General features: G+C 35.2%; 1 protein-coding gene across 29 annotated transcripts in view; it reads right to left on the bottom strand.

The window, feature by feature from the left end:
- Positions 1-24,294, bottom strand: part of ANKHD1 (ankyrin repeat and KH domain containing 1) — a 141,667-nt gene that overhangs the window by 62,840 nt on the left and 54,533 nt on the right. For 17 of the 29 annotated variants that reach the window (XM_054489216.2, XM_054489217.2, XM_063665537.1 and 14 more), the window contains exons 8-11: positions 22,694-22,931; positions 22,269-22,460; positions 16,842-16,951; positions 9,085-9,141 (exon numbers count right to left, since the gene is read on the bottom strand). In XM_054489216.2, the coding sequence (XP_054345191.1) occupies positions 9,085-9,141; positions 16,842-16,951; positions 22,269-22,460; positions 22,694-22,931 (597 nt within the window). Of the gene's footprint in view, positions 1-8,906; positions 9,142-16,841; positions 16,952-22,268; positions 22,461-22,693; positions 22,932-24,294 lie in introns of those variants that run through there. The other 12 variants (XM_054489221.2, XM_054489234.2, XM_054489223.2 and 9 more) reach the window with 3 other exon arrangements.

Genomic DNA, 24,294 nt, shown 5'->3' with positions numbered 1-24,294 from the left:
TAATTAAATAATCTTTTAACTCTAGATTATGGAAAAACGAATAACTATAGATAATGCCAAAATAATTTGGCTTTAGAATAGATCTTGAACTCACATTCAAATTTAGGTAAATCTAATATTCTGGCAATTTACTTCAAATAAAACTGAATACGTATCACAAAGACCTTACTCGGAAAGACCTAGAAAGTTGTTTGTCCAGTTTTTCTATCCAACTTATTTCTGAATTATCATTACAATCAACTACATCCTGGAAATAAATTGCCCATTTAGCAACTTGTTTTTTCCCTTCCTGCCTCACAACTTTTTCGCATATACTGGTCTCTCTTCTCTTTAATGCTTTTCCTCCACTAACTCATTTTCATCCTTTACATCTCAAGTCAAGTGTTATTTCCTCAAGGAAGACCTCCCTGAACTTCCTGACTAAATCACTCTTCCTATTATGGATATACATCTCTATGAACCTCTCCTTCATAAACTGCAATCATATTTTAGTCTGTGTAAGTATTATATTTAGCTAACCTGTCTCCTCCACTAAACGGTAAGCTCCATGAGAGCAATGATCTTGTCTTTTTTTGTTTGCCACTGTACACATAATGCTTAAAACAATGGAGTGATTAAATATTGTTTAATCATGCAGGAAACTAGGCATAACTGAACTCTCAAATCTTCCCTCTCATAGCACTGAGGTTTGAAGTTTTTATTATTTTCTACTAGGTAAATAAGAGAAAGGAAAGTCAACTAAACAAGAAATTAAGAGTAGTAGTTAAGCCCGAGAGTAAGACATTGATTATTTGCAACTGATATGTTATTATTAGAACATAGTTGGGCAATATTAATGTCACTTATCCTTACTTTACCCTTTTCTCTTTCTTATTTCTTAAGCCTGGCAGTGATTAACATAATTAGGTCATATCAACATAATTAGGTCCCGTGAGTAATGGCAAAGACAAATGATTTCAAAGCTTTCAGCCCTGATTTAGAATAAACTTTAAAAAATAACTGTTAATTCTGTATATTTAAAATATTACCATAGTTGTTAAAAGACAAGAAATCAGAAAGTACAGTCCCAATATCCTCACACCAAGTCGTTTCAAAATTCAACATATTAATATAATTCCTGAAATAAAAGGGGTGAAAAGCTACCTATTTTATTTTCCTTTCTATAAATAAATATACATTCATTCCCTTAGTTTTGAATAACATAATCACATTTGAAAAAAGTTGATAAAACAATGCCACAACTCTGTATTTACAACATTTTGTGTCTTAAAATGAATAATGTATATCCCACAACACACAATATTTGCCCCAAAATATCTGACTACTAAATCCTTCTTTTAAAATGGGAATCAGGCTACTCTGGGCACACTCCCTATGGGTTAGCCCTGCTGTGCAAGAAGCAGTAAAAAGAAAAAAATAATAATATATCTATATATGTATATATGGAAAATCCCCATTATATACATATATATGTATGTATATGTATAGGAATACATTGATTCCTATTATATACATACATTATACATATATATTCCCATTATTGGTTCCCATTATATACATACATATATACATTACACAGATATTCTCATTGATTCCCATTATATACACACACACATATATATGCATATACATACATATGTATATATATGTGTATATATAAGTATATATACAAATGTATGTATATAATGGGAATCAATGTATATATACATATGTATGTATATAATGGGAATATACATGTATAACAGGAATACATACATATAATGGGAACACATAAATGTATATGAGAATCAATAATGGGAATATATATGCATAATGTATGTATATACATATATGTGTGCATATCATGGGAATCAATGCATATATGTATATAATGGTAATCAAAGTTGTATACATCGTACTACTTATGAACATTGGATTTAGTCATATAGCCACTATTTGTTCAATACTAATAAAAGTTTAGGATACAAATTGTTTCTGAGTTTTTTCCCTTCATAAACGCAGAAAATTATTTTCCAAGGCTACAAACTTAAACATCATGCAGTTTAACCTTATTTTTCTGTTCTTGAGAACAGCTAGAATAATATAGAAAGTATCTATTTCGGCTGGGCATGGTGGCTAATGCCTGTAATCCCAGCACTTTGGGAGGCCGAGGCACGGGGATCATGAGGTCAGGAGATCGAGACCATCCTGGCTAACATGGTGAAACCCCGTCTCTACTAAAAATACAAAAAAAAACAAAATTAGCCAGGCGTGGTGGTGGGTGCCTGTAGTCCCATTACTCAGGAAGCTGAGGCAGGAGAATGGCATGAACCCAGAAGGCAGAGCTTGCAGCGAGCCAAGATTGCGCCACTGCACTCCAGCCTGGGTGACAGAGCAAGACTCTATCTTAACAAAAAAAAAAAAAAAAGAAAGAAAGAACCTATTTCTTGGTCAGGCTCAGTGGCTCATGCCTTTAATCTCGGCACTTTAGGAGGCTGAGGCAGGTGGATCACCTGAGGTCAGGAGTTCCAGACCAGCCTGACCAACATGGAGAAACCCTATTTCTACTAAAAATACAAAATTAGCTGGGCAAGGTGGTGCATGCCTGTAATCCCAGCTACTCAGGAGGCTGAGGCAGGAGAATCGCTTGAACCTCAGAGGTGAATGTTGCAGTGAGCCAAGATTGCGCCATTGCACTCCAGCCTGGGCAACTAGAGCGAAACTCTGTCTCAAAAACAAACAAACAAATAAACAAAAAAAACAAAAAACCCTGAACATTTGGTAAAATTCACCCATAAATCCATTTGAACCTCTTACCTTCTATAGATGGGTAAACTACTGATTCAATTTGTAATACATGGTTTCCTATTCTAGAGTCGATTTTGATAATTTATATATTTCTAGCAAAAATTAGCATTCGTTTCATCTGAACATTCACATTTATTGATTGAATTTTAAAGATCTCTACTTATAAAATAATTACAATTCACTTTTAAGTTTATTGTTATCTGTGCCTTTTCCCCTTTAAAAAAAAAAAAAAAAAAAAGCCTGGCTTGTTTTATCTGTTTTGGTAGTCTTTTTTTAAAAACCAGCTTTTAATTTCACTCTTCATCCCTATATTTTTTGTATCTCTTTTTAAAATTATTTTCTATTGTGTTAACTTTTGCTTTTATATTTTTTCCCTACATTTGGGCAACATCTCATTCTATACCATAGAATATCATGTACCACAGAATACCATATATGATAGAACAAGGTGTTCTCCTGCTTTTATTATTTTCTTCTTCCTTTGTGCTGTTGTTTTAAAATTTATTTTCATCTTTAATATATCGATATACAGAACTACAATTTTCCTTCTAAGGACAACTTTAGGTATATTCTCCCTACCCAAGTTTTGGTGTGCACTGGTAACTCAGTTTCTACTGTGTAATTTTTACTGTATTGCCCCTTAACCCCATGAATTTTATAAAAGTATTTTCCTGGCTGGGCACGGTGGCTCATGCCTGTAATCCCAGCACTTTGGGAGGCCGAGGCGGGTAGATCACAAGGTCAGGAGTTCAAGACCAGCCTGCCCAACATGGTGAAACCCCATCTCTACTAAAAATAGAAAAATTACCCGGGTGCGGAGGCAGGCGCTTGTAATCCCAGCTACTCAGGAGGCTGAGGCAAGAGAATTGCTTGAACCCGGTGGGTGGAGGTTGCAGTGAGCTAAGATGGCGCCACTGCACTCCAGCCTGGGTGACAGAGCGAGACTCCGTCTCAAAAAAAAAAGAAAAAGTATTTTCCTTCAATTTCTAAATGTATGGAATTTAAGAAGACTTTATTGTTGATGTGTAATTTTAAGGCAAGAGAGATCAGAGAATGTAGTCCACGTGATGAAGATTCAGGAGTTTCTTTGGACTTCTCTGTGGCCTGAAACATGGACAATTTTTATAAATATTCCATGTATTGGAAAAGAATATAAAGTATATTTACTGGAAACAGAATGCTAGCTTTCTGTAATATAAAAAATTGTTTGATTTTTAACCATCATTTTATCTGTTTGATTCATCAGTTTCATTGAGAAGTGGGAAAAAAATCCTACCACTACAAATGCAGATCTGACCATTTCTCTTACAATTTTGCAGTTTTATATTTTATTTGGATGGTAGATTGTTAGTTACTGATTGGTAATTATTTTCTCAGTTGGAGGACTATTCATTTCTAAAAATGCTTTTGGCTTAAAATTCCATTTTGTCTGATATTAATATTGCTTTACATAATTTTTCCCCATCACTGTCAAGCTTTCCTCATCACTTTGCTTTAGGTTTGTCTCCTGCAAAGAGCATTTGCTACATTTTGATTCTGACTCTAATTCAGAAGTCTCTGCCCTTTAACAGTTGAGTTTAATAGCTTTATATTTGTTCTGATTACTATTCTATTTTTCTTTAAAAAAAAACTTTATTCAGTACCTTCTCCTCCTGAAGAACAACAATAAAAGACTCTAGCATGGCTTTTAAACTCTCTAACACATCCTTCTGAATTTCCTGCTATTGTTTTCTAGAATTTTAGTACTACTTTGGTTTTAAACATTAAAATTTAGGTTTTTAAACTCAAACATTTCTATTTATAATATGTTTTATCAATTTCTTTGCTTACCGTAGTATCTTGTATCCCACGCCTTCCTCCAGGACTCACTTTTCTTCTTATTGATGTATATATCTTTTAGTAGTTCTTTTGTCAAGGGTCTAATGATGGTAAATTCATTTATTCTTTGTAGATTTGAAAATATGTTTATTTTTTCCTTCTCTAGAATGGTACTTAAGTACAGAATTCTGTATTGTGTTATTTTATCTTGGTATTTTGAGGATATTACTTCCCATCATCTTCTGTAATTTATTATTGCTGATGAGAAGGTCAAAACTTTGATGGTTGTTCTTTTGTAGGTAATGCGTTTTTTTCCTCTGATAGCTTTTAAGACATTTTTCATTATCCTTAAAGTTCCACAGTTTCATCTGTTCTGCTTAGTGATGGATATGATTCTTCAGTCAAGGATTCATGTCTAGTTACAATGCTAGAAAATTCTCCACCATTCTCTTCAAACATTTCCTCTCCCCTCCATTTCTATCCTCTCCTTCAGGAACTTCTAGCAGATAATATGGTGGAGCTTCTAATCTATTCTCTTTCTCTCAATTTCTTTTTCATATTTTCTATCTCTTTACTATATTTTATTATACATTTTATTGTATTATTTCTTGTTTTATCACTCACTTATTCACAAATGCATTCAACTGTGTCTAATATGCTGTCTTACCCTATATATTGAGGTTACCCCCAAAACTTTCAGTTTTATTTTATATCCAGCTGTTCTTATGTGATTATCAGCTTTTGCTTTATTATCTCACATTGTTTTATGGCTACTGGTCATAGTTTAAAATAAACATGTTTATAATTCTCAAGATTAAAGTTTATTTCAATTTCCTTGAGTGTATTATATTTTGCTTTTTGTTTGTTTACATTTTGACTATCTTTCTTGATAAAGATTTGCTCTCCAGCTTTATAATTTTTTTACTGAGGAAACTCATTTTGATGGGAGGTGTTTGTTTTAGTTTCTTTTCCATCCACAGATGTACTCCTCATCAGATGTTTTGGAAGTTGCCTCAGTCTGGCTCTTGGAGTCCATTTCAGATGTAGATATTTTGCTGGACACCTAAGGTTCTTGTCTCATAGAGATATTTCACTTCTGTTCCCTAAATCAAGAAGGTTGTCCTCCAAGTTTTTAGTTACACAGTTGTCTCTGCTTCTTCCCTCTACTAACGACAATTTGCTAATTTATTTTTTCCCCTTTTTTTAAGTTTTTTTGGGTTTGTTTTGTTTTTTACATATAACCTGGATATGACAATTTGCTAATTTCTAACCATAACCCTAGATAGTTGATCAAAGATTTTTTCATCCATTTTGGTTCACAGGTAGGGCAATAAGATCCCGGTTCCTTGCTTTATTCAAGTAGACTAGATCTACTGACGTACTACATGTGAAATGCATTCATTCCCTATTCCTCTGTACATGCTGAAATCTCAGCCCCCATTGCGTATTTTTTTAGCCCTTAATTCTCCTTGGGACTACAGCTTAAACTGTGGATCCATGCTTCACTTCTAGTCCACGGAGATCTTTAATCCTGTTGTTTTGGGGCACGACTACATATTTTTAGATTCATTTTTCTATATACTAATAATGACTTTACCTTCTTGACTGGAAGTCATTTGTACTTATATTTAAACAACCTGGAGAGAGCTGAAAAGAACTCATTCAATACACAATAACATAGAAAGAGAGAACTTGGCTTTAAAAGAAATGTATTAGGAGTTTTGTGTATTCCATAGGTAGTTTTAGATTTTTAAGAAATTGACAAAAGTTTCCTAGTTTTAAGTAGTAAAGTTAAAAATATGTATATACGCTATTCCTTAATAAAAAAGTTAAAAAGTGGAAGGTAAGGTCACATTTAAAGTTTATTAAGGTAAGGTAATTACTAACAGTTGAAATACATTGATAAGTGGATTACTAGAGCTCATAAGCTCCCTAAAAATATATCTATAAAAAATACACTACAAGTCTGGGCAAGATAGCAAGACTTTGTCTCTGAAAAAAATTTAAAAATCAGCCAGGCATTGTGGTGCATACCTGTAGTCCTAGCTACTCAGGAGGCTGAGGCAAGGGGATGCCATGAGCCCAGGAGTTCAAAGCTGAAGTGAGCTATAATCACACTATTGTACTCTAGCCTGAGCGACAAAGCGAGACCATCTCCAAAAAAAAAAAAAAAGAAGAAAAAAAAAAAAGGTTCTGATGAATGAGCACTGTAAGAAAAAATGTGGAATTCTTTTTCTATTTGGCTTTAGATAACAAAATTTTATTTTAAATTAAGTTTATTTTATTTAAAATAAGTTAATTTCCCTTAAAAAATCACAGCCACAGGGCACCCAAGACATATATTTAAGGACTGTAACTATACCACAGAGGCTATGTCTTTTGGAGTTGGAGGGAGGACATTCTCTAAGGAGAAAGACCAAAATCACAGAGAAAAGGAGGGAGACTGTTTGATACTGTATGTATTAGAGGATTCCAATACTCTTCCATGGGGAGTATGTTCCTTCAACCCACTACTGTATATTAATCATTACCTTAGTGATCTACTATTACTGATTGGATTCATACCCCTCAGGAGAACTGATATGGATAAAAGGTTAAGAGGCACTGGTCCTAAGGCTTGTGTTTAGCACATTTTCTAAAAATCACAAGTAACAGAGAGAAAAACCAAGTTTATTCAATTTGGATGGAGGAAAAATGATCGATTATAAAGCAAAGATGGAAAAAGAAAAGAACTCAGCAATGATGCAGAATAATCTGTATGGCCTCTACCAATGTCTCAAAGTGTAAAATATGGAGAACTTGTCGTCAGAATCTCCTGAGATATTAGTTCAAATGCAGACCCCCCATTTCAGATCTATGGAATCTGAACCTGTAAACGTGGGGCTGCAAAACTCATTTTTAAAAAAGTCCTAAGTTTTGAGACTTGCAGCTAGAGAGAAAGATTTACAATTACATTTCATCTAACAAATCCAGGGAAAAAGAATTACTTTGATCTGAAATAACACTCAGCTTTACATTCTTGATAGGAGCCTATAATATTATACAAACTGAGTAGAAGCTCACATGTTCACACCACATTTTGCGAAATAAACTTACTTACTTCAAAGTAGAATAAATATATCCAGCCTGGACAGTACAGTGAGATCTCATCTCTATAAAAATGAAAAAAATTAGTTGGGCATGGTGGCACATGCCTCTAGTCCCAGCTACTGGGGAGGCTGAGGCAGGAAGATCACTTGAGCCTGGGATAGGAAGGTTGCAGTGAGCCGAGAGCATGCCACTGCATTCCAGCCTGAGCAACAGAGTGAGACCCTGTCTCAAAAAAAAAAAAAAAAAAAAAGAAATTAAAAAAAACTAAACAGAATAAATAAAACAGCTTCTCATTTAACAAGCCAATGATGAAGACACTTAATAAGCATCATGATTAAGAGGGGTTTAGAATTAAGAAACTTAAGCCGGGCACGGTGACTCACGCCTGTAATCCCAGCACTTTAGGAGGCCGAGGCGGGTAGATCACGAGGTCAGGAGTTCGAGACCAGCCCGGCCAACATGGTGAAACCCCATCTCTACTAAAGATACAAAAAATTAGGTAGGCATGGTGGCGTGCGCCTATAATCCCAGCTACTTGGGAGGCTGGGGCAGGATAATCGCTTGAACCCAGGAGGCAGAGGCTGCAGGGAGCCAAGACTGCAGCACCATTGCACTCCAGCCTGGGCAACAGGGCGAGACTCTGTCTCAAAAAAAAAAAAAAAGAAACTTAGATGGCCTAAGTTATTTGTGATCTAATCACAATTCATTAATAATTTTAAAATTAAAAACTGCTCCTGATTTTAAATAAATCTCTTTGGATTATAATGGATATTAAATTTATTTGACTTTTAAAACCACTGGGCACAAATTCACACATTTTTTCAAAAGAAATGTTTCCTATGAAAAAATATTGACCTTCTTAAAAACCAATTTCAGAATAGTAGGAGACAATTTTAAGAAGAAAATTTTCAACTTCTAGTTTATAGAAATTAGGGCATCAACTATATAGTAAATGTTTTGCTAAACTAATTTTTTTGTTTATTTATTATTTTTAAAACAATCCAATATATTAATATCACTCTGAGTTTCAGATTTTTGATGAACAAAGTTAAATGCAAAGGACTTTATTACTGAGACTTTCTCTCTGCGGTATACTAACTCTCCCAATAAAGGAGAATGTAAAAGAACTACCTGAAAAAGAAAATCTATTTTCGCCTAAGAGATTTTTTTAGGAATATCACTGAGAAAGAAGACTAAGGAAACAAACTACCAGCAATACAAATCTCTTTTTATTGGGACTTCATAATCTTTTTCAATTGAGGAGGATTTCCTTTGTCACCCAGCAGGGTCCTGGAACTTCTTGGCTGGAATTCAGATATCCAGAGTTCTGGTTACCTACAACATCTATTCTTTACATAGTAGCTTACAAGCATCAAAGGCCACCCTCACCTGATGCTTGGCCGGATCTATGCCCTCCAAAATAGTCTTCATGTCCTCCTGCTTGTCCTGCGAAAGGAAAAAGAAGAACTCACGGATCTTATTCCAAAAACGAAAATCACATTTGGCCATGAAGACCTTGTGACCGATACTTCAGATGGTGGGCTTTGTTAACTCAGGATCTTTGACTAAAAAGATTCTCATCTGTAGAGACTGTAATGTCAGGAGCAGAGTATAAATTTTTTTAAGGGGGTGATATTATGGTTTTTTACCAATAAAACTTCAATATAAATCTTAATATATGTAGAAATATTTCTGCAGAATTATTTAAATTCATGCCTTTGTCTCAAAAAACAACTAAAGCCACAAAAACAGAGCAATATTTAAAAATAACCAAAGAAAATAATGAAATCAAGAGATTTGGGCATATCAGAAGTTGGGAGGACGGAGGAAAATACTGTACGATAAATAGTTACATAGCTTTTCCCCTCATTATAAACGTACTTAAGGCTTACACTTTTCAACTAAAACAAGAACCTTCAAAGAACTCGAGAAATGGAATGTTTGTATTTTCTCTAGATCTAGACTCTTAACAGAGAGAAACTATCTAAAGGTGAGACAGGGATACAACTTAGGAAACCATAATAAACTTTTCAGTCATTGACCAGAGTCAACTAAATCTCCAAATAAAAGAAATGTGGCCTAGAGAAGGCTTCACTCTAAGTCATTCCAATTTCCTACCTACGTGATGTGCTTACCCTAAGAAAGTGCATGCTCCTATGGTATAGATTCAGCAAGACAGTATCCTGAGACAACTACATGATTTTAAGAAGCTGTTAAGGCTCACTTCCTCTTCCCTGCCACCCTACCCCATATTTCACCCCATATTTCAATAAATAGCAAGTCTCATTAAAATACGAATAATAAGCACAAAGTATCCAACATGGAACCTATCGAGAAGTTCCTACAAAACAAACAATAAAATTTTAGTCAAATATTCCCCAATACCTTCAAATAAATTAAAGAGAACAAGGAATCTTTACTTAAATCGCTGAACAAAGTGATAAAACAAAAGATTGGAAAGTGAATTGGAAGAATAAAAGAAACTAAATACAGATAGAGCATCACTAATCTAAAAACCTGAAATCTGAAATGCTCCAAAATCTGAAACTTTTTGAGTACTGACATGACACTCAAAAGAAATGTTCAAGGTGCATTTCAGATTTTGGATTTTTTTTTTTTTTTTTTTTTTTTTTTTTGAGACGGAGTCTCGCTCTGTCGCCCAGGCTGGAGTGCAGTGGCTCAATCTCGGCTCACTGCAAGCTCCGCCTCACGGGTTCACGCCATTCTCCTGCCTCAGCCTCCTGAGTAGCTGGGACTACAGGTGCCCGCCACCGCACCCGGCTAATTTTTTGTATTTTTAGTAGAGACGGGGTTTCACCGTGGTCTCGATCTCCTGACCTCGTGATCCGCCCGCCTCGGCCTCCCAAAGTGCTGGGATTACAGGCTTGAGCCACCGCGCCCGGCCCAGATTTTGGATTTTCAGATTAGGGATGCTCAATGGGTATGTATTCTGCAAATATTCCAAAATCCAAAAAAAATATCCAAAACACTTCTGGTCCCAAGCTTTGCAGATAAGGGAGCAGTAACAGTGAAGCCATGAAAACCACATTTAGAAGTAGAAACAGGCCAGTCCTGGTGGCTCACATTTGTAATCCCAGTAACTTGGGAAGCCAAGGTGGGTAGATCGCTTGAGCCCAGGGGTTCAGGACTAGCCTGGGCAACATGGCAAAACCCCGTCTCTACAAAAAATAAAAATAAAAAATTAGCTGGTGTGGCAGTGTGCGCCCGTAGTTCCAACTACTCAGGAGGCTGAAGTGGAGGATTGCTTGAGACTGAGAGGTCAAGGCTGTAGTAAGTTGTGATTATGCCACTGTACTCCAGCCTGGGGGGATAAAGCAAGACCCTGTCCCTTTTAAGAAAAAAAAAGCAGAAACAAGTATACAGAAAAAAATAGTGACCTGGATGACAGACTTAAGACACAATGCAGAAGAAAAGGACAAAGAAATGTATTAGACATAAAGATAATACAAATACAAACAAGCGAGATGAGGGAGACCATACATATGAATGGTAAATATCTTAAAGGATGTTAACAGAATAGAAAAATAAATAGTCAAAAACATAGCAGAAAGAAACCTTCCTTTAAAAAAAGGTGACCCCACAGTCACCACTAAAAAAAAAAAATTAAAATTAAAAAAATAAAATACTATGACAACTTATTAAAGACTATGACTTATTAAAGTCTTCAGACAGAAAGTATTCACTGTTTCTCAGGAAAATTAATATAGAATAATTAACACAAGATACATCCTGATGAAATCAGATGTTTAAGTATAATGAAAGAATTTTATGATAATCCAGACAGAAAAAGGAGACACTTACATATAATAGAGAATAGTCAAGCAGGCTTTGGCAATATTCAGTACCAGAAGACACTAATACAGTGGGTTTAAAATTTTGAGGGGAAAGAACAAGTGATTCAATAATTTCATACATGGCTACATTCATTTATAAATACAACATATGGCATTCTAAAATATGCAAGCACCTATTAACTCCTTTTTTGAGGGGGAGAATAAATTCAAATCAAAATACCAATACTAGCCAGCCAACAGATAAGTCAAGTTGAGGAATTCAGGAATCATGAAGCTACATAATAAGAAAGACTAGCAATGTAAAAACTGAATCAACTTAAATATTATATATACATATATATATATTTAAATAACTATGAGAAATAGGGTCCTAAATCAGAATGTAAATGTATAACCAGGAGAATATTAAAATAACTCATGAAAATTCTATGGTGAAAGATATATTACTCTCCTTGTCCTTCAGAATGAAGTCAATAGATACTGAATAAATATTTGATTTTTAAAAATCTATTTGTAAATGGTGTCTTCACACACTTCCAGAAAGTAATTTTATTCCTGTGTTCTCTATAGTTTGCTAAAGCTTTGGGAGCAATTAATAGGGCTAATTGTAGCACAGTAAGTTTTTTTTGTTTGCTTGTTTGTTTGTTTTTGAGATAGGGTCTCCCTCTATTGCCCCGGCTGGAGTGCAGTGATGCAATCTCAGCTTACTACAACCTCCGCTTCCTGGGCTCAAGTGATCCACCTCAGCCTCCTGAGTAGCTGGGACTACAGACACGCACAACCACACCCCCCTAATTTTTGTATTTTTTTTTTTGGTAGAGACGGGTTTTCACCATGTTGCCCAGGCTGGTTTGAACTCCTGGGCTCAAGCAATCTGCCCTCCTTGGCCTCCCAAAGAGCTGGGATTAAAGACTTGAGCTACTGTGCCAGGCAAGAAGATTTTTGTAGATAATGCAAACATAGGGGCTGTGATCAGAAATTAGAAAATTAAACTGTTTAAAAAAGGAAGAAGGAAGGAAGGAGGGTGGGAGGGAGGCAGAGAAGGGAGGGAAGGAAGGAGGGGAGAAAGAAGAAATCAGTTTGTATTTGTGAGAATGTGGGAGAGTCAGGAGGGCTCAGCTGTTAACAGAGATGTACACTGGTTCAGCATTTTTGAACAGTTTGACAATAGTTATCAAAATTTCAGATGTGGACCTCTCGAAACAATAAAATTTTAGTCAAATATTTCCCTATAACCAGCAATTTCACTTCCAGGAATTTATCCCTATTATATATATTCACAAAAGTAGCAAAGATACATAAATATGCCTAGCAATATTTACTGCAGCACCATTTGTAATATTTAAAAACTATTGACTCAGTTGTTTATGCGTAGATAAATGGTTAATAAATTATACAGAACACTGGGTACCTGTGAAAAAGAATGGGAAATCTACTGGAACACAGAAAGATGTTATATCACATATATTAAATGTACGTATTTTGGGTATACAGAAATGTCTAGAGAGATACACAATATATTGTTTAAATTTTTTAAAAAATCTTATAAAAGAGGACTTGGTCTATGTTTTCTATTTATAAGATTTAATATAGATAATAAACTGATCCATAAGATATTTTTCTTTCTATTAAGGGAGGTCCATATCAAATCTCATTTAAAAGGAAATAAGTTCCAGGAAGAAGAACTACAGAGTACTAATGTACCCATGTCTAAATTACCTAGTTTCCAATTGCTCAACTATTTTTGGAAAATGCCCAATATAGTTCACTCAGTCAGCAGAATACAGTCCAAAGAAAGCAACAAAGGTCAGAGGGCTTACTTTATGGTTAGGGAGGAAAGTCAGTGATAAACTACGTTTTTTTTTTTTTGAGACAGTGTCTTGCCCTGTCATCCAGGCTGGATTTTAGCGCACACCTGTAATTCTAGCTACTCGGGAGGCTAAGGAAGGAGAATCATTTGAACCCAGGAGGAGAAGGTTGAGCCGAGATCGTGCCACTGCATTCCAGCCTGGGTAACAGAGCCAGACTCTGCATCAAAAAAAAAAAAGAATTAGTACACTTAAACTGAGAACATATCTATGAGACACCAGGAATGAAATACATCTCCACTGCATGCAATGGGGGATGGACAGTCCTCTATCTGCAAACTGCTGGAGGAAATTATTATAGCCCAAAACAGATATTAGAAGACAGCAGCAAAGAATGAAGGACAAGTAAGATGGTATTGCCTTGTAAGATAAAGTTAATAAGAATTACCAGTCACTTTTTCCCAGGACTCAGGGACTAATCTGCCTGCTTTACTCTGAGGTTTCCCTGTTTTTGACTAGAACTTTTTCTTTCCTCTGGCCTACAATAAAGCCTGAAATAAAATTTATTCATAGGTTTTATATTTTTTTCACTGTCACAAATTTTACTCAGAAATATTCATAGGTTTTAAATATAAAAATTATTATACTTTCCCATACTTTCCACATTTTCTTTTTCTCCTAAAAAATTATTTTAAGAGAAGGGTCTCACTATGTTGCCCAGGCTGGCATACAATGGCTATTCACAGGCATGCTCATTGTGCACTGCAGCCTTTAACTCCTGGGCTCATGCAATCCTCCCACCTCTGCCTCCTTGGTAGCTAGGACTACAAGCCCAGCATTTCCACATTTTATATGAAGAACAGTATTGCTTTTTATAATGAGGAAAATAAATAATATTAAAATTAAGATATCAGTCCATAGATATCAAAAGCATGGAACAGGTTATACATTTTTAAAACTTAAAATCAATATATAAAATAATTCAAAATAAGAAAAGGTAAAAAGTTATACATATAAAGTTATTAAATCTAACAGTATTTGTAATAGTGAAAAATGAAAAGCAAAAGTTCCATAATTAATGAACGAGTATGGTTCATCAACTTGATGGAATATGATGCAAGAGTTATAAATATAGAGACTATATAGTAATATGGTAAAGATTATGATAGAACACAAGAACACATAGTGAAAAAAGAGAAAACAACTGTATTATATATTGTGTCTATAATTTCACGTAAACATGAATGTAAAAATAGATTGCAAGATAAAAAATGAATAATTATGTTAGAACAATGGCATTACTTCTGTATTGAATAATTAAGATACGTATTTATCTGAGCCTTTTTTTTTTTTCTCCCAGATGGAGTTTCACTCTTGTTGCCCAGGCTGGAGTGCAATGGCACGGTCTCAGCTCACTGCAACCTCCACCTCCTGAGTTCAAGTGATTCTCCTGCCTCAGCCTCCCAAGTATCTGGGATTACAGGGGCCCGCCACCATGCCCAGCTAATTTTTTTGTATTTTTAGTAGAAACAGGTTTCACCATGTTGGCCAGGCTGGTCTCGAATCCCTGACCTCAGGTGATCCGTCTGCCTCGGTCTCCCAAAGTGCTGGGATTACATGCGTTAGCCACAGCGCCTGGCCTATCTGGGCCATTTTTAATCTTACGTTTTGAATGTAAGTAAATATGGTAAGTTCAAATAGTTCTATCTGTTCAATTAATGTAGTTCTTCTAAGGAACTAAATAATAAACACTCTATTTTAACTAATTCCAGAAGACGGTAAAAATAAAATATTTAAAAATGTAACATATTAACTTGGTCACAATCAGTATGGTTTTGTTATACATTAGAGTACATTTACCAGACAGTTCCTCTTTTATCCTATTTAATTTTTTTTCTTTTTTTTTTTTTTTGAGACAGCGTTTTCACTCTTGTTGCCCAGGCTGGAGTGCAATGGCGCAATCTAGGCTCACTGCAACCTCCACCTCCTGGCTTCAAGTGATTCTTCTGCCTCAGCCTCCCAACTAGCTGGGATTACAGGCATGTGCCACCACACCCAGCTAACTTTTTGTATTTGGTAGAGACAGGGTTTCACCATGTTAGTCAGGCTGGTCTTGAACACCTGACCTCAGGTGATCCACCCACCTCAGCATCCCAAAGTGCTGGGATTACAGGCGTGAGCCACTGCACCCAGCCCTATTCAGTTTTTTGGAAGAACTCCCAACAGGTTAAGACAGTGACTTTGTTGTAGAAAATACAAGGAAGAGAGAATCCAGGTAAGAATTTAGGGGATAAGAGTATTAAATTTTGCTGATATTATCTAAGCTTTTAAGTTCTACTTTTTTCTTTATTTTGAATGAAGAACTTCAACTAATTTTTATAGATGACTCAAAGCAACTCTATAAAAGGAAAAAGATATAGAAAGAAGTCAAAAGACTAAGATGTGCTTAACATATATTGCTGTCACAATTCTCAGACAAAAAAGCATACCTCCCAAAAATTATAACTGACAGGGAAGGTCCTAATTAATAAGAATGAATGATAGTGTTTTCATTACAATATTTGGTATTAGTAGAAATGATAATAAATAACAATCATACTATACATTTATTTTGGTTAATAATTATTTTCAAATAATGTTCTCAGGTATCTCCTTGGATGATTTAAAAGGTAATACTTTCATAGTTTTTTCTAAATAAGCAAAACTAAGAAATCTAATTCTCTATAACCTATGTATGTCACATATAGGTTTTTAAGAAATGTATCAGAGAATTCTGGGAAAAACTCTAGAAAGCAGTTTAAAGCACTCTCACAAAATAAAAGCTAGGCAAAGCACACATTTCAGCAAGAGGCATGAACATTTAAATGGAATATTATTTTTATATAGATTATTACACATATGAACCTGCCACCTAATTTGAAATTTTGAAAAACCAAAACAGAAAACACAAAAAGAATAGAATTTGTAGGAATGTACTAGGAGGATGATTAACAATAGTAGCTTTGTTTTGAAATGTCTAATCAGAGAAACAACAGAAATCATTCAAAGTGATGATGGATGTACTAATTACTCTGATTTGATAATTACACATTATATACATGTATTGAAATATCGCTCTGTACCCCATTAATATGTTTAATTATCATGTGTCAATTAAAATAATAATAAATCACTCAAAGTGACTTGACTTGTTACTCTATTCTGTGAACACATCATTGAATTTATGATATATCTAGCAGAGGGCAGTTTAAAAAGCACAGGAATGTCAAATGGGGGTGGAGTGAAAGGAAGAAACAAACTAGTAGTTTTACCTAGGAAAAGAAACAGTATGCCCTGTTCAACACTAAGTATTTTCAAATACATTTAATACACACAACAACTAGAACAGGTAGCCAAGCTTTTTTTTTTTTTAAGTTACTGTATACAAAGTATGCAAACCATTGATCTTTAGTGTTTTCTAAATGTTAAGTATAAATGGATATTAACATTAACGCAAAAATATTTGAAATTAAGAATATCTTACTAAATCAGCCCCTGCTTGAAGTAAAACATCTGCAACATCCGTATGTCCATTTTCACAAGCATAGGTTAAGGCTGTGTCTCCTGTTGCTGTTGTAGCATGCACATTAGCGCCTAGCAAACAAAAAAGCATACATTTACTTTGTGAACTGTAAAATTATATTAGATAGTCCAATTTTGCAATCTGGTGAAACTGAAGAATTCAATATGTGAAAATATCAAAATGCATTTTAAGTATACTAGTTTTCCTTTAAATATGCTTTATAAAAATAATTTGAGTCATACCAAAAAGAACTAAACCAAATGATTTTAAAACACAGTAATTTGCCCTTACATCACTAGTAAGATATACCCTAAGGAATAAAAGAGCTGCAAAACCAAAAAATATTAACCATTTTTCAGAAATCATATTGGTGGTACTTTTGGTTTGTATTCAGAGACAGTTCTATGGATATTGCGGTATAAATCAAATGAGCAATTATTTAGTGAGAACAGAAATTTTGGGCATGGTTAAGGGAAAACACAGATATAAGATTTTTTTTTTTTTTTTTGAGAGATAGTCTCACTCTATCGCTCAGGCTGGAGTGCAGTGGCGTGACTCAGCTGCAACCTCTGCCTCCTGGGTTCAGGCAAGTCTCGTGGCTCAGCCTCTTGAGTAGGTGGGATCATGGGCACATGCCACCACGCTTGGCTAATTTTTGTATTTTTAGTAGAGATAGGGTTTCACCATGTTGGCCAGGCTGGTCTTGAACTCCCAACCTTAGGTGAGATATAAGATTGTTGAACTTAAGTAAAAATCTTGTGGTTCTGGCCAGGCATGGTGGCTCAAACCTGTAACCCTTGCACTTTGGGAGGCTGAGGCTGAGGCGGGTGGATCACTTGAGCACAGGAGTTTGAGACCAGCCTGGGCAACATGGTGAAACCGTGTCTCTACCAAAACAAACAAACAAACAAAAAAATTAGCCAGGCATGATGGCACATGCCTGTAGTCCCAGCTACTTGGGAGGCTGAGATGGGAGAATTGCTTGAGCCCGTTAGGCGGAGGTTACAGTGAGCTCAGATCATGCCACTGCACTCCAGTCTGGGCAACAGAGCAAGACTCTGTCTCAAAAACAAAACAAAACCAAAAAAAAACCCTTGTGGTTCTGAATTGGAAATACTGAGGTGGTCCCTTAGCATCCTTCAAAGGTGACCAATGAATTCCTGATATATTTAATCTATAAGAAAAATATATATTTCCCAGCCCTGACCAACTAAAGCCTAGAGACAATGGTAGTAGACTAAGCATAAATAGCATCTCTAGCTTAGATTGTGGTCTCTAAGTACCATTTACTACTAAATGAAATTAGGGCTTCTTAGAAAAATGACTGATCCCAAGGCTGGAGCAGGAACTATACAAGATGAGCCTGGAACACCTCGCCATATGAGAAAGCAAGGAAACTATCAGAGACTACAATGAGGTCATGTCAAAAGGATTTAGGAGCTAACCTTACTGACCAAAGATATTCAAATTGTCCCATCTTCTGACAATTTTTACATCAAAAATAATAATGACCGTGATGAAGTAAAGGCCATCTTATATATTTAAATCCAAAAGTTCAAAATGATGTTCAAATAAAAAACAAAAAAACAGGGCCAGGCACAGTGGCTCATGCCTGTAATCCCAGCGCTTTGGGAGGCCAAAGTGAGAGGACTGCTTGAGGCCAAGACTTCGAGATCAGCCTAGGCAACAAGCAAGACCCCACCTCTACAAAAAATAAAAAAATAAATTAGCGGGGCATAGTGGTGCGTGCCTGTAGTCCCAGCTACTTGGAAGGCTAAGGCAAGAGGATCCCTTGAGCCCAGGAGTTCAAAGTTGCAGTGAGCCACAATCACACCACTACATTCCAGCCTGGGCAACAGAGCAAAACCCTGTCTCAAAACAAAACCAAACAAAAAAACACTTCACTGATGACCTTTGAAGGATGCTAAGGGACTACCTCATCACTTTGGAAACTGGCAGATAAAGGGGGAAAAAAAGACAAACATTTTTCTTGCCATTCTTTTTTTTTTTTTTTTTTGAGACAGAGTCTCGCTCTGTCACTCAGGCTGGAGTGCAGTGGCACCATCTCAGCTCACTGCAAGCTCTGTCTCCCAGGTTCACGCCATTCTCCTGCCTCAACCTCCTGAGTAGCTGGGACTATAGGCGTCCACCACCATGCCTGGCTAATTTTTTGTATTTTTTAGTAGAGATGGGGTTTCACGGTGTTAGCCAGGATGGTCTCCATCTCCTGACCTTGTGATCCGCCCTCCTCGGCATCCCAAAGTGCTGGGATTACAGGCGTGAGCCACCATGCCCGGCCTTTCTTGCCATTCTTATATGATGATTTGTACTTAATTTACAGGCAAATAGTTGAGGGAAAGTTTCTCTTTATAGATATTCAAGGAAGGAATAAACAAAGAAGGAATAAAAGAACTTAGAGTATCACCCCTTTGTAACCCCTAATGAATTAATGGATCTAAGCAATGCTCATCAATGGCTAATAATATCACAAAAAGAGAGACAACTATATACTTATTACCTCCTGAAGAAAGTATACAAATACCACCTATGAAGTAGTCCCATTAAAAAACAAAAAAAAGAATCAAACCTGAATACAGTCAAGTCTCTAGATCTAACTACTAATTTATAGAAAATCCAAAGGATAGAAATACAAGTTAAACAAAATCATAGCAATATCATCAGGAAAATCCATACTCTGGGAAGCCTAATGGAAAAACATTCTATTTCTTCAGCCAAAAATTGCAAGAAGAACGATAAGAAAAATGAAATGTAGCCCATAGATTAAAAAAGGCTTAAGAGACATTGATTAATAGTGATTGTATGAATCTTATTTCAATCCTAATTCAAACAAGTCACTAAATACATACATACAGATTTATAAAACTATCAGAGAAATATGAAAACGGCTTGGATATTTGCTAAGAAACTCTTATTAAAATTTTTTAGGTAGGAAAATTGTACTGTGTTATTTTTAAAATTATCTTTTAAATACTGAATATTAACACTTTTATAAAAGTAACATTTTTAATCATTAATTTTCAAATTTTAAAAATAAAAAGTTAAAAATGTTTGTTTTAAATAAAAATAATTTTGTAAGAATGAGGATGTGGAGGAAGTACAGATGAAATAAGATTGGCCATGAATTAGACATTCATGTTAAAACACTAACTAGGTGATGGATTCTTAGGATCTCAAATACTACATTCTCTATATGTTTGAAAAAATGCCATAACAAAAAGGTTGTTAAATTTGTTTTAATTGTATAGGCCTTATTTGAGTTTTCTTTAGTGCCACACTGTAAGAAGTACTTCACGTAAATAAATTACCCTTAAAACTGGGGGGGAAAAAAACACTTTTAGGTAGTGATCACATAAAAGTGATTCTCAAACCCTGAGATAGTTTCTACGAGCTACATACTTCAAATAAGCAAAAGGAGCTAAATCAATGGTAATGCAGTAGAAAAAACAATGTCAAGAGTTCTAAGTTTGAATGTTGACTCTGTCCCTATTAGCTTGGTTACCTTAAACGGAGTTATATAACATCATTGTGCATTAGTTCCCTCATCTACAAGAATGTGTTTAATATTTCTCACTACACAGGAACCAGTGGCAATGAATAGAGATAACACAAAAGTTGAGCAAAATGTCTGATATTCAATAATTTCTTAATAAACATTTATTCCTTCTTTTAAAAACATGTTACAATAGCATGACTTTAGCTTAAGAGTGGGATGTGGGAAGAATGTACAAAGATAACCACTAGCAGAGAAAGACTCTTGAATAGGACACAGTTACTAAAAATGATAGGGGAAAAATGACTGAATATATACAATAACTAGAGTGATTATCAGTATTTGTTCAGGAAAAAAGTCAGCATTTATGGTTGGTTTGTCCAAACCACAAATCATCCAAACCATTCACAATCTGGTTTAAGGCCAGCTGTGGTAGTTCACATCTGTAATCCCAGCACTTTGAGAGGCCGGGGCAGAAGGATTGCTTGAGCCCAGGAGTTTGAGAACAGCCTCAGGAACGTGGCAAAATCCCATCTCTACAAAAAATACAAAAATTAGCCAGGCATAGTAGTATGCGCCTATAGTCCCAGCTACTTGGGAGGCTGAGGCTGAAGGATCACTTGAGCCCAGGAGGTTGAGGTTGCAGTGGAACATATTCACACCACTACACTCCAGCCTGGATGACAAAGCATGACTCTGTCTCAAAAAATAAAATAAAATAAAATCTGGTTTAACAAATCATTTCAATAATAATTCAAAGGAAAAACTGAGGTTGGGCTATATTAAAATTAATGTTAACAATGAAAGCCCAAAAGGATGAATAAAATTTTGCTAAATATTTTATTTTCTTTTACATATTAACTTTTCTATATATCAAATTTTAAATAATACACCAGACCTGGAAAAAAAGAAAAATCTGACATTATTTTCAAAGAATATATTTACAACTGTTGGGACTAATTTTTTTTTAGTATGTTCTATAAAACTACAAATATTCTATGTAAAAGTACTTATTGCTTACCACAGCTTAACAATAAAGCACAAATATTTTTAAAATTAGTACTCTGTAAAAATAAATTAATTCCCACTTTTTTCAGATGACTTAGAAATGTCAAGAAATGAACAGACTTAAAGGTACCAAATTATACCCTCAATAATGTCATCATCCCCACCTCCTCTTATTAACAGAGACTAGGAGAAACTAACATCTCCCTTCCACAAGCCACAAACAATTAGATGGAGAAAGAAGGTGAATGAGATACCTTATGGTCACTACACAAACATTAATAACAGTAAGAAATCTTTTTAAAAATCAGTTTTAGAGACTTAGGAGTCTAAGATCAGTTAAATTATGCAGCTGTCTTTCAACTTTTATAGAAATGAAAAAGTTAACAGTTAGTTGTTAAAGAAAGCAATGTAAGTCTTTTTCTAAATGGTAATTTTAATTATTTTATTTTATTTTTAATTGACAAATAATAATTGTATATATTTATGGGGTACAATGTGATGTTATGATATATGTATATGTTGTGGAATGATTACATCAAGCTAATTAACATATTTATCACCTCACATCTTTGTGGTGAGAACATTTAAATCTACTCTTAGCAATTTTGAGATATACATTATTGTTAACTATAGTCACCTTGCTATGCAATATATCATTAAAACTTATTCCACCTATCTAAGTGAAACTTTGTACCCTTTGATCAACATTTCCCCTCTCCTTGTGTACTCTCCTCCCACCCTCATCCCCACACTCTGGTAACCACCATTCTATTATCTACTATGAGCTCAACGTTTTTAGATTCCACATATAAATAAACTATTATTTGTATTTGTCTTTCTGAGCAATAAGGCATCTTAAAGCCACATACCAGAAGCCAGCAAATATTTAACCAATTCCAGGTGTCCCTCCTGAGATGCCTCCATCAGAGGTGTGGAGCAGCCAAGTTCTATATCAGCCCCTGCCTTAATAAGAAAGTCTGCAACTTCAGAAAATCCTCCACAGCAAGCCAAAGTAAGAGCAGTTTCTTGAGTTTCTTCTGTCTGGGCATTTATATTTGCTCCTAGGAAAGTATAAAAATAGATAAAATTAGTTGCAAGAGACTTATAATAAAGACATTAATTTTCTGAATTGTGATAATCACCTCTGTCTTCTCTGCTTCTGTGGTTTCCTCCAGGGTGTTCAGAATTTATCATCAATGCAATATATATATGCTAGCTGTAGTAAACTTCACCAGTACTAACACAAAACATCCAAAGAAAACTGATTTTTCTAAAAGAAGCAAAACTGCTTTACCTTGTGCTAAGAGTAGTGCTACCATTTCTTCATGTCCTTCCCGGGCAGCTTCCATCAAGGGAGTGTATCCTTCATCATTAACTTCTTCAAGATTTGCTCCCCTTTCAATAAGTAGAGCTGCCAATTCAACATGTCCTCCGCAGGCAGCTAGCGTCAATGGAGATTCAAATGAATCTGCAGGCATGTTCACTTGAGCACCACTATCCAAAAGCAAACGTGCCACCTCTACATGTCCATCCTGCAGATTTTCAGAAGTAAAGAAAGAAGGAGAGAAATTTTTTGTTTTGAGATTTTTTTAAGTGGGAGAGAAGAAAGCAAGAGATTGGAAAAAGATAGGAAAAAAAAAAAGACAAGATTAGAAGATTCAGCATAGACAGCATATATATTATCATGCTCATCTGAGCCTTATCAAAAGTCCATCAATATTGTTTTTAAGTAATTTTCAAATTATTTTAACCAACTTTTGAGCAAGCCCAAAATTCTCCAAAAGAATGAGACTTGGTGACATAACAGTCACAAATCCAAATATTTTAAATTTCCATTTTTTGAAGTTCAAAAAACTGTGAAATCTATAGTCAATGCTACCTCAAAATAACTAGATTATACTACTGCCAGGTCAAATATAGTCATACCCTCAAACTCAGGTGTCATATTCAAATGTAGAAACTGTATTACATCTATTTCAGAAACAAAGGCATAGCAAAAAATAACACAACAAATTATGTGAAGTCATTACCACGTGGGATTATGTCACCAACATAGACGTCTCTGGATTGACACTATCCTATATTTTTCCTAATCACAACACCTTGTTGCAATGAGGCAAAGATTTTGCAATAATGTAAAAATAAAGACATTCATTTGTAAAAAATTTTTACCATGGCCTATCTGCACAGATAGTCAATTAACAATAAAATATTCTCATGGTGGGTATCAATTCTACCTATCACCATAAATATCCTTCTTTAATTTCAGATTTTTAATGTCAAAATTTATGTAGGTCTTTTTTTTTCTTATACTTTAAGTTGTAGGGTACATGTGCACAACGTGCAGGTTTGTTACATATGTATACGTGTGCCATGTTGGTGTGCTGCACCCATTAACTCCTAATTTACATTGGGTATATCTCCTAAGGCTTTCCCTCCCTGCTCCCCTGACCCCACAACAGGCCCCGGTATGTGATGTTCCCCTTCCTGTGTCCAAGTGTTCTCATTGTTCAATTCCCACCTATGAGTGAGAACATGTGGTGTCTGGTTTTTTGTTCTTGTGATAGTTTGCTGAGAATTATGGTTTCCAGCTTCATCCATGTCCCTATAAAGGACACGAACTCATCCTTTTTTATGGCTGCATAGTATTCCATGGTGTATATGTGCCACATTTTCTTAATCCAGTCTATCATTGATGGACATTTGGGTTGGTTCCAAGTCTTTGCTATTGTGAATAGCGCCGCAATAAACATACATGCGCATGTGCCTTTATAGCATCATGATTTATAATCCTTTGGGTATATACCCAGTAATGGGATATTTCTAGTTCTAGTATTTCTAGAAATCAAATGGTATTTCTAGTTCTAGATCCTTGAGGAATCACCACACTGTCTT

Source organism: Pongo pygmaeus, chromosome 4 (assembly GCF_028885625.2).
Source record: "Pongo pygmaeus isolate AG05252 chromosome 4, NHGRI_mPonPyg2-v2.0_pri, whole genome shotgun sequence".
Lineage (NCBI taxonomy): Eukaryota > Metazoa > Chordata > Mammalia > Primates > Hominidae > Pongo > Pongo pygmaeus.
Note: the sequence above shows the minus strand (reverse complement) of the source record. Positions and strands in the feature narration are given on the sequence as shown.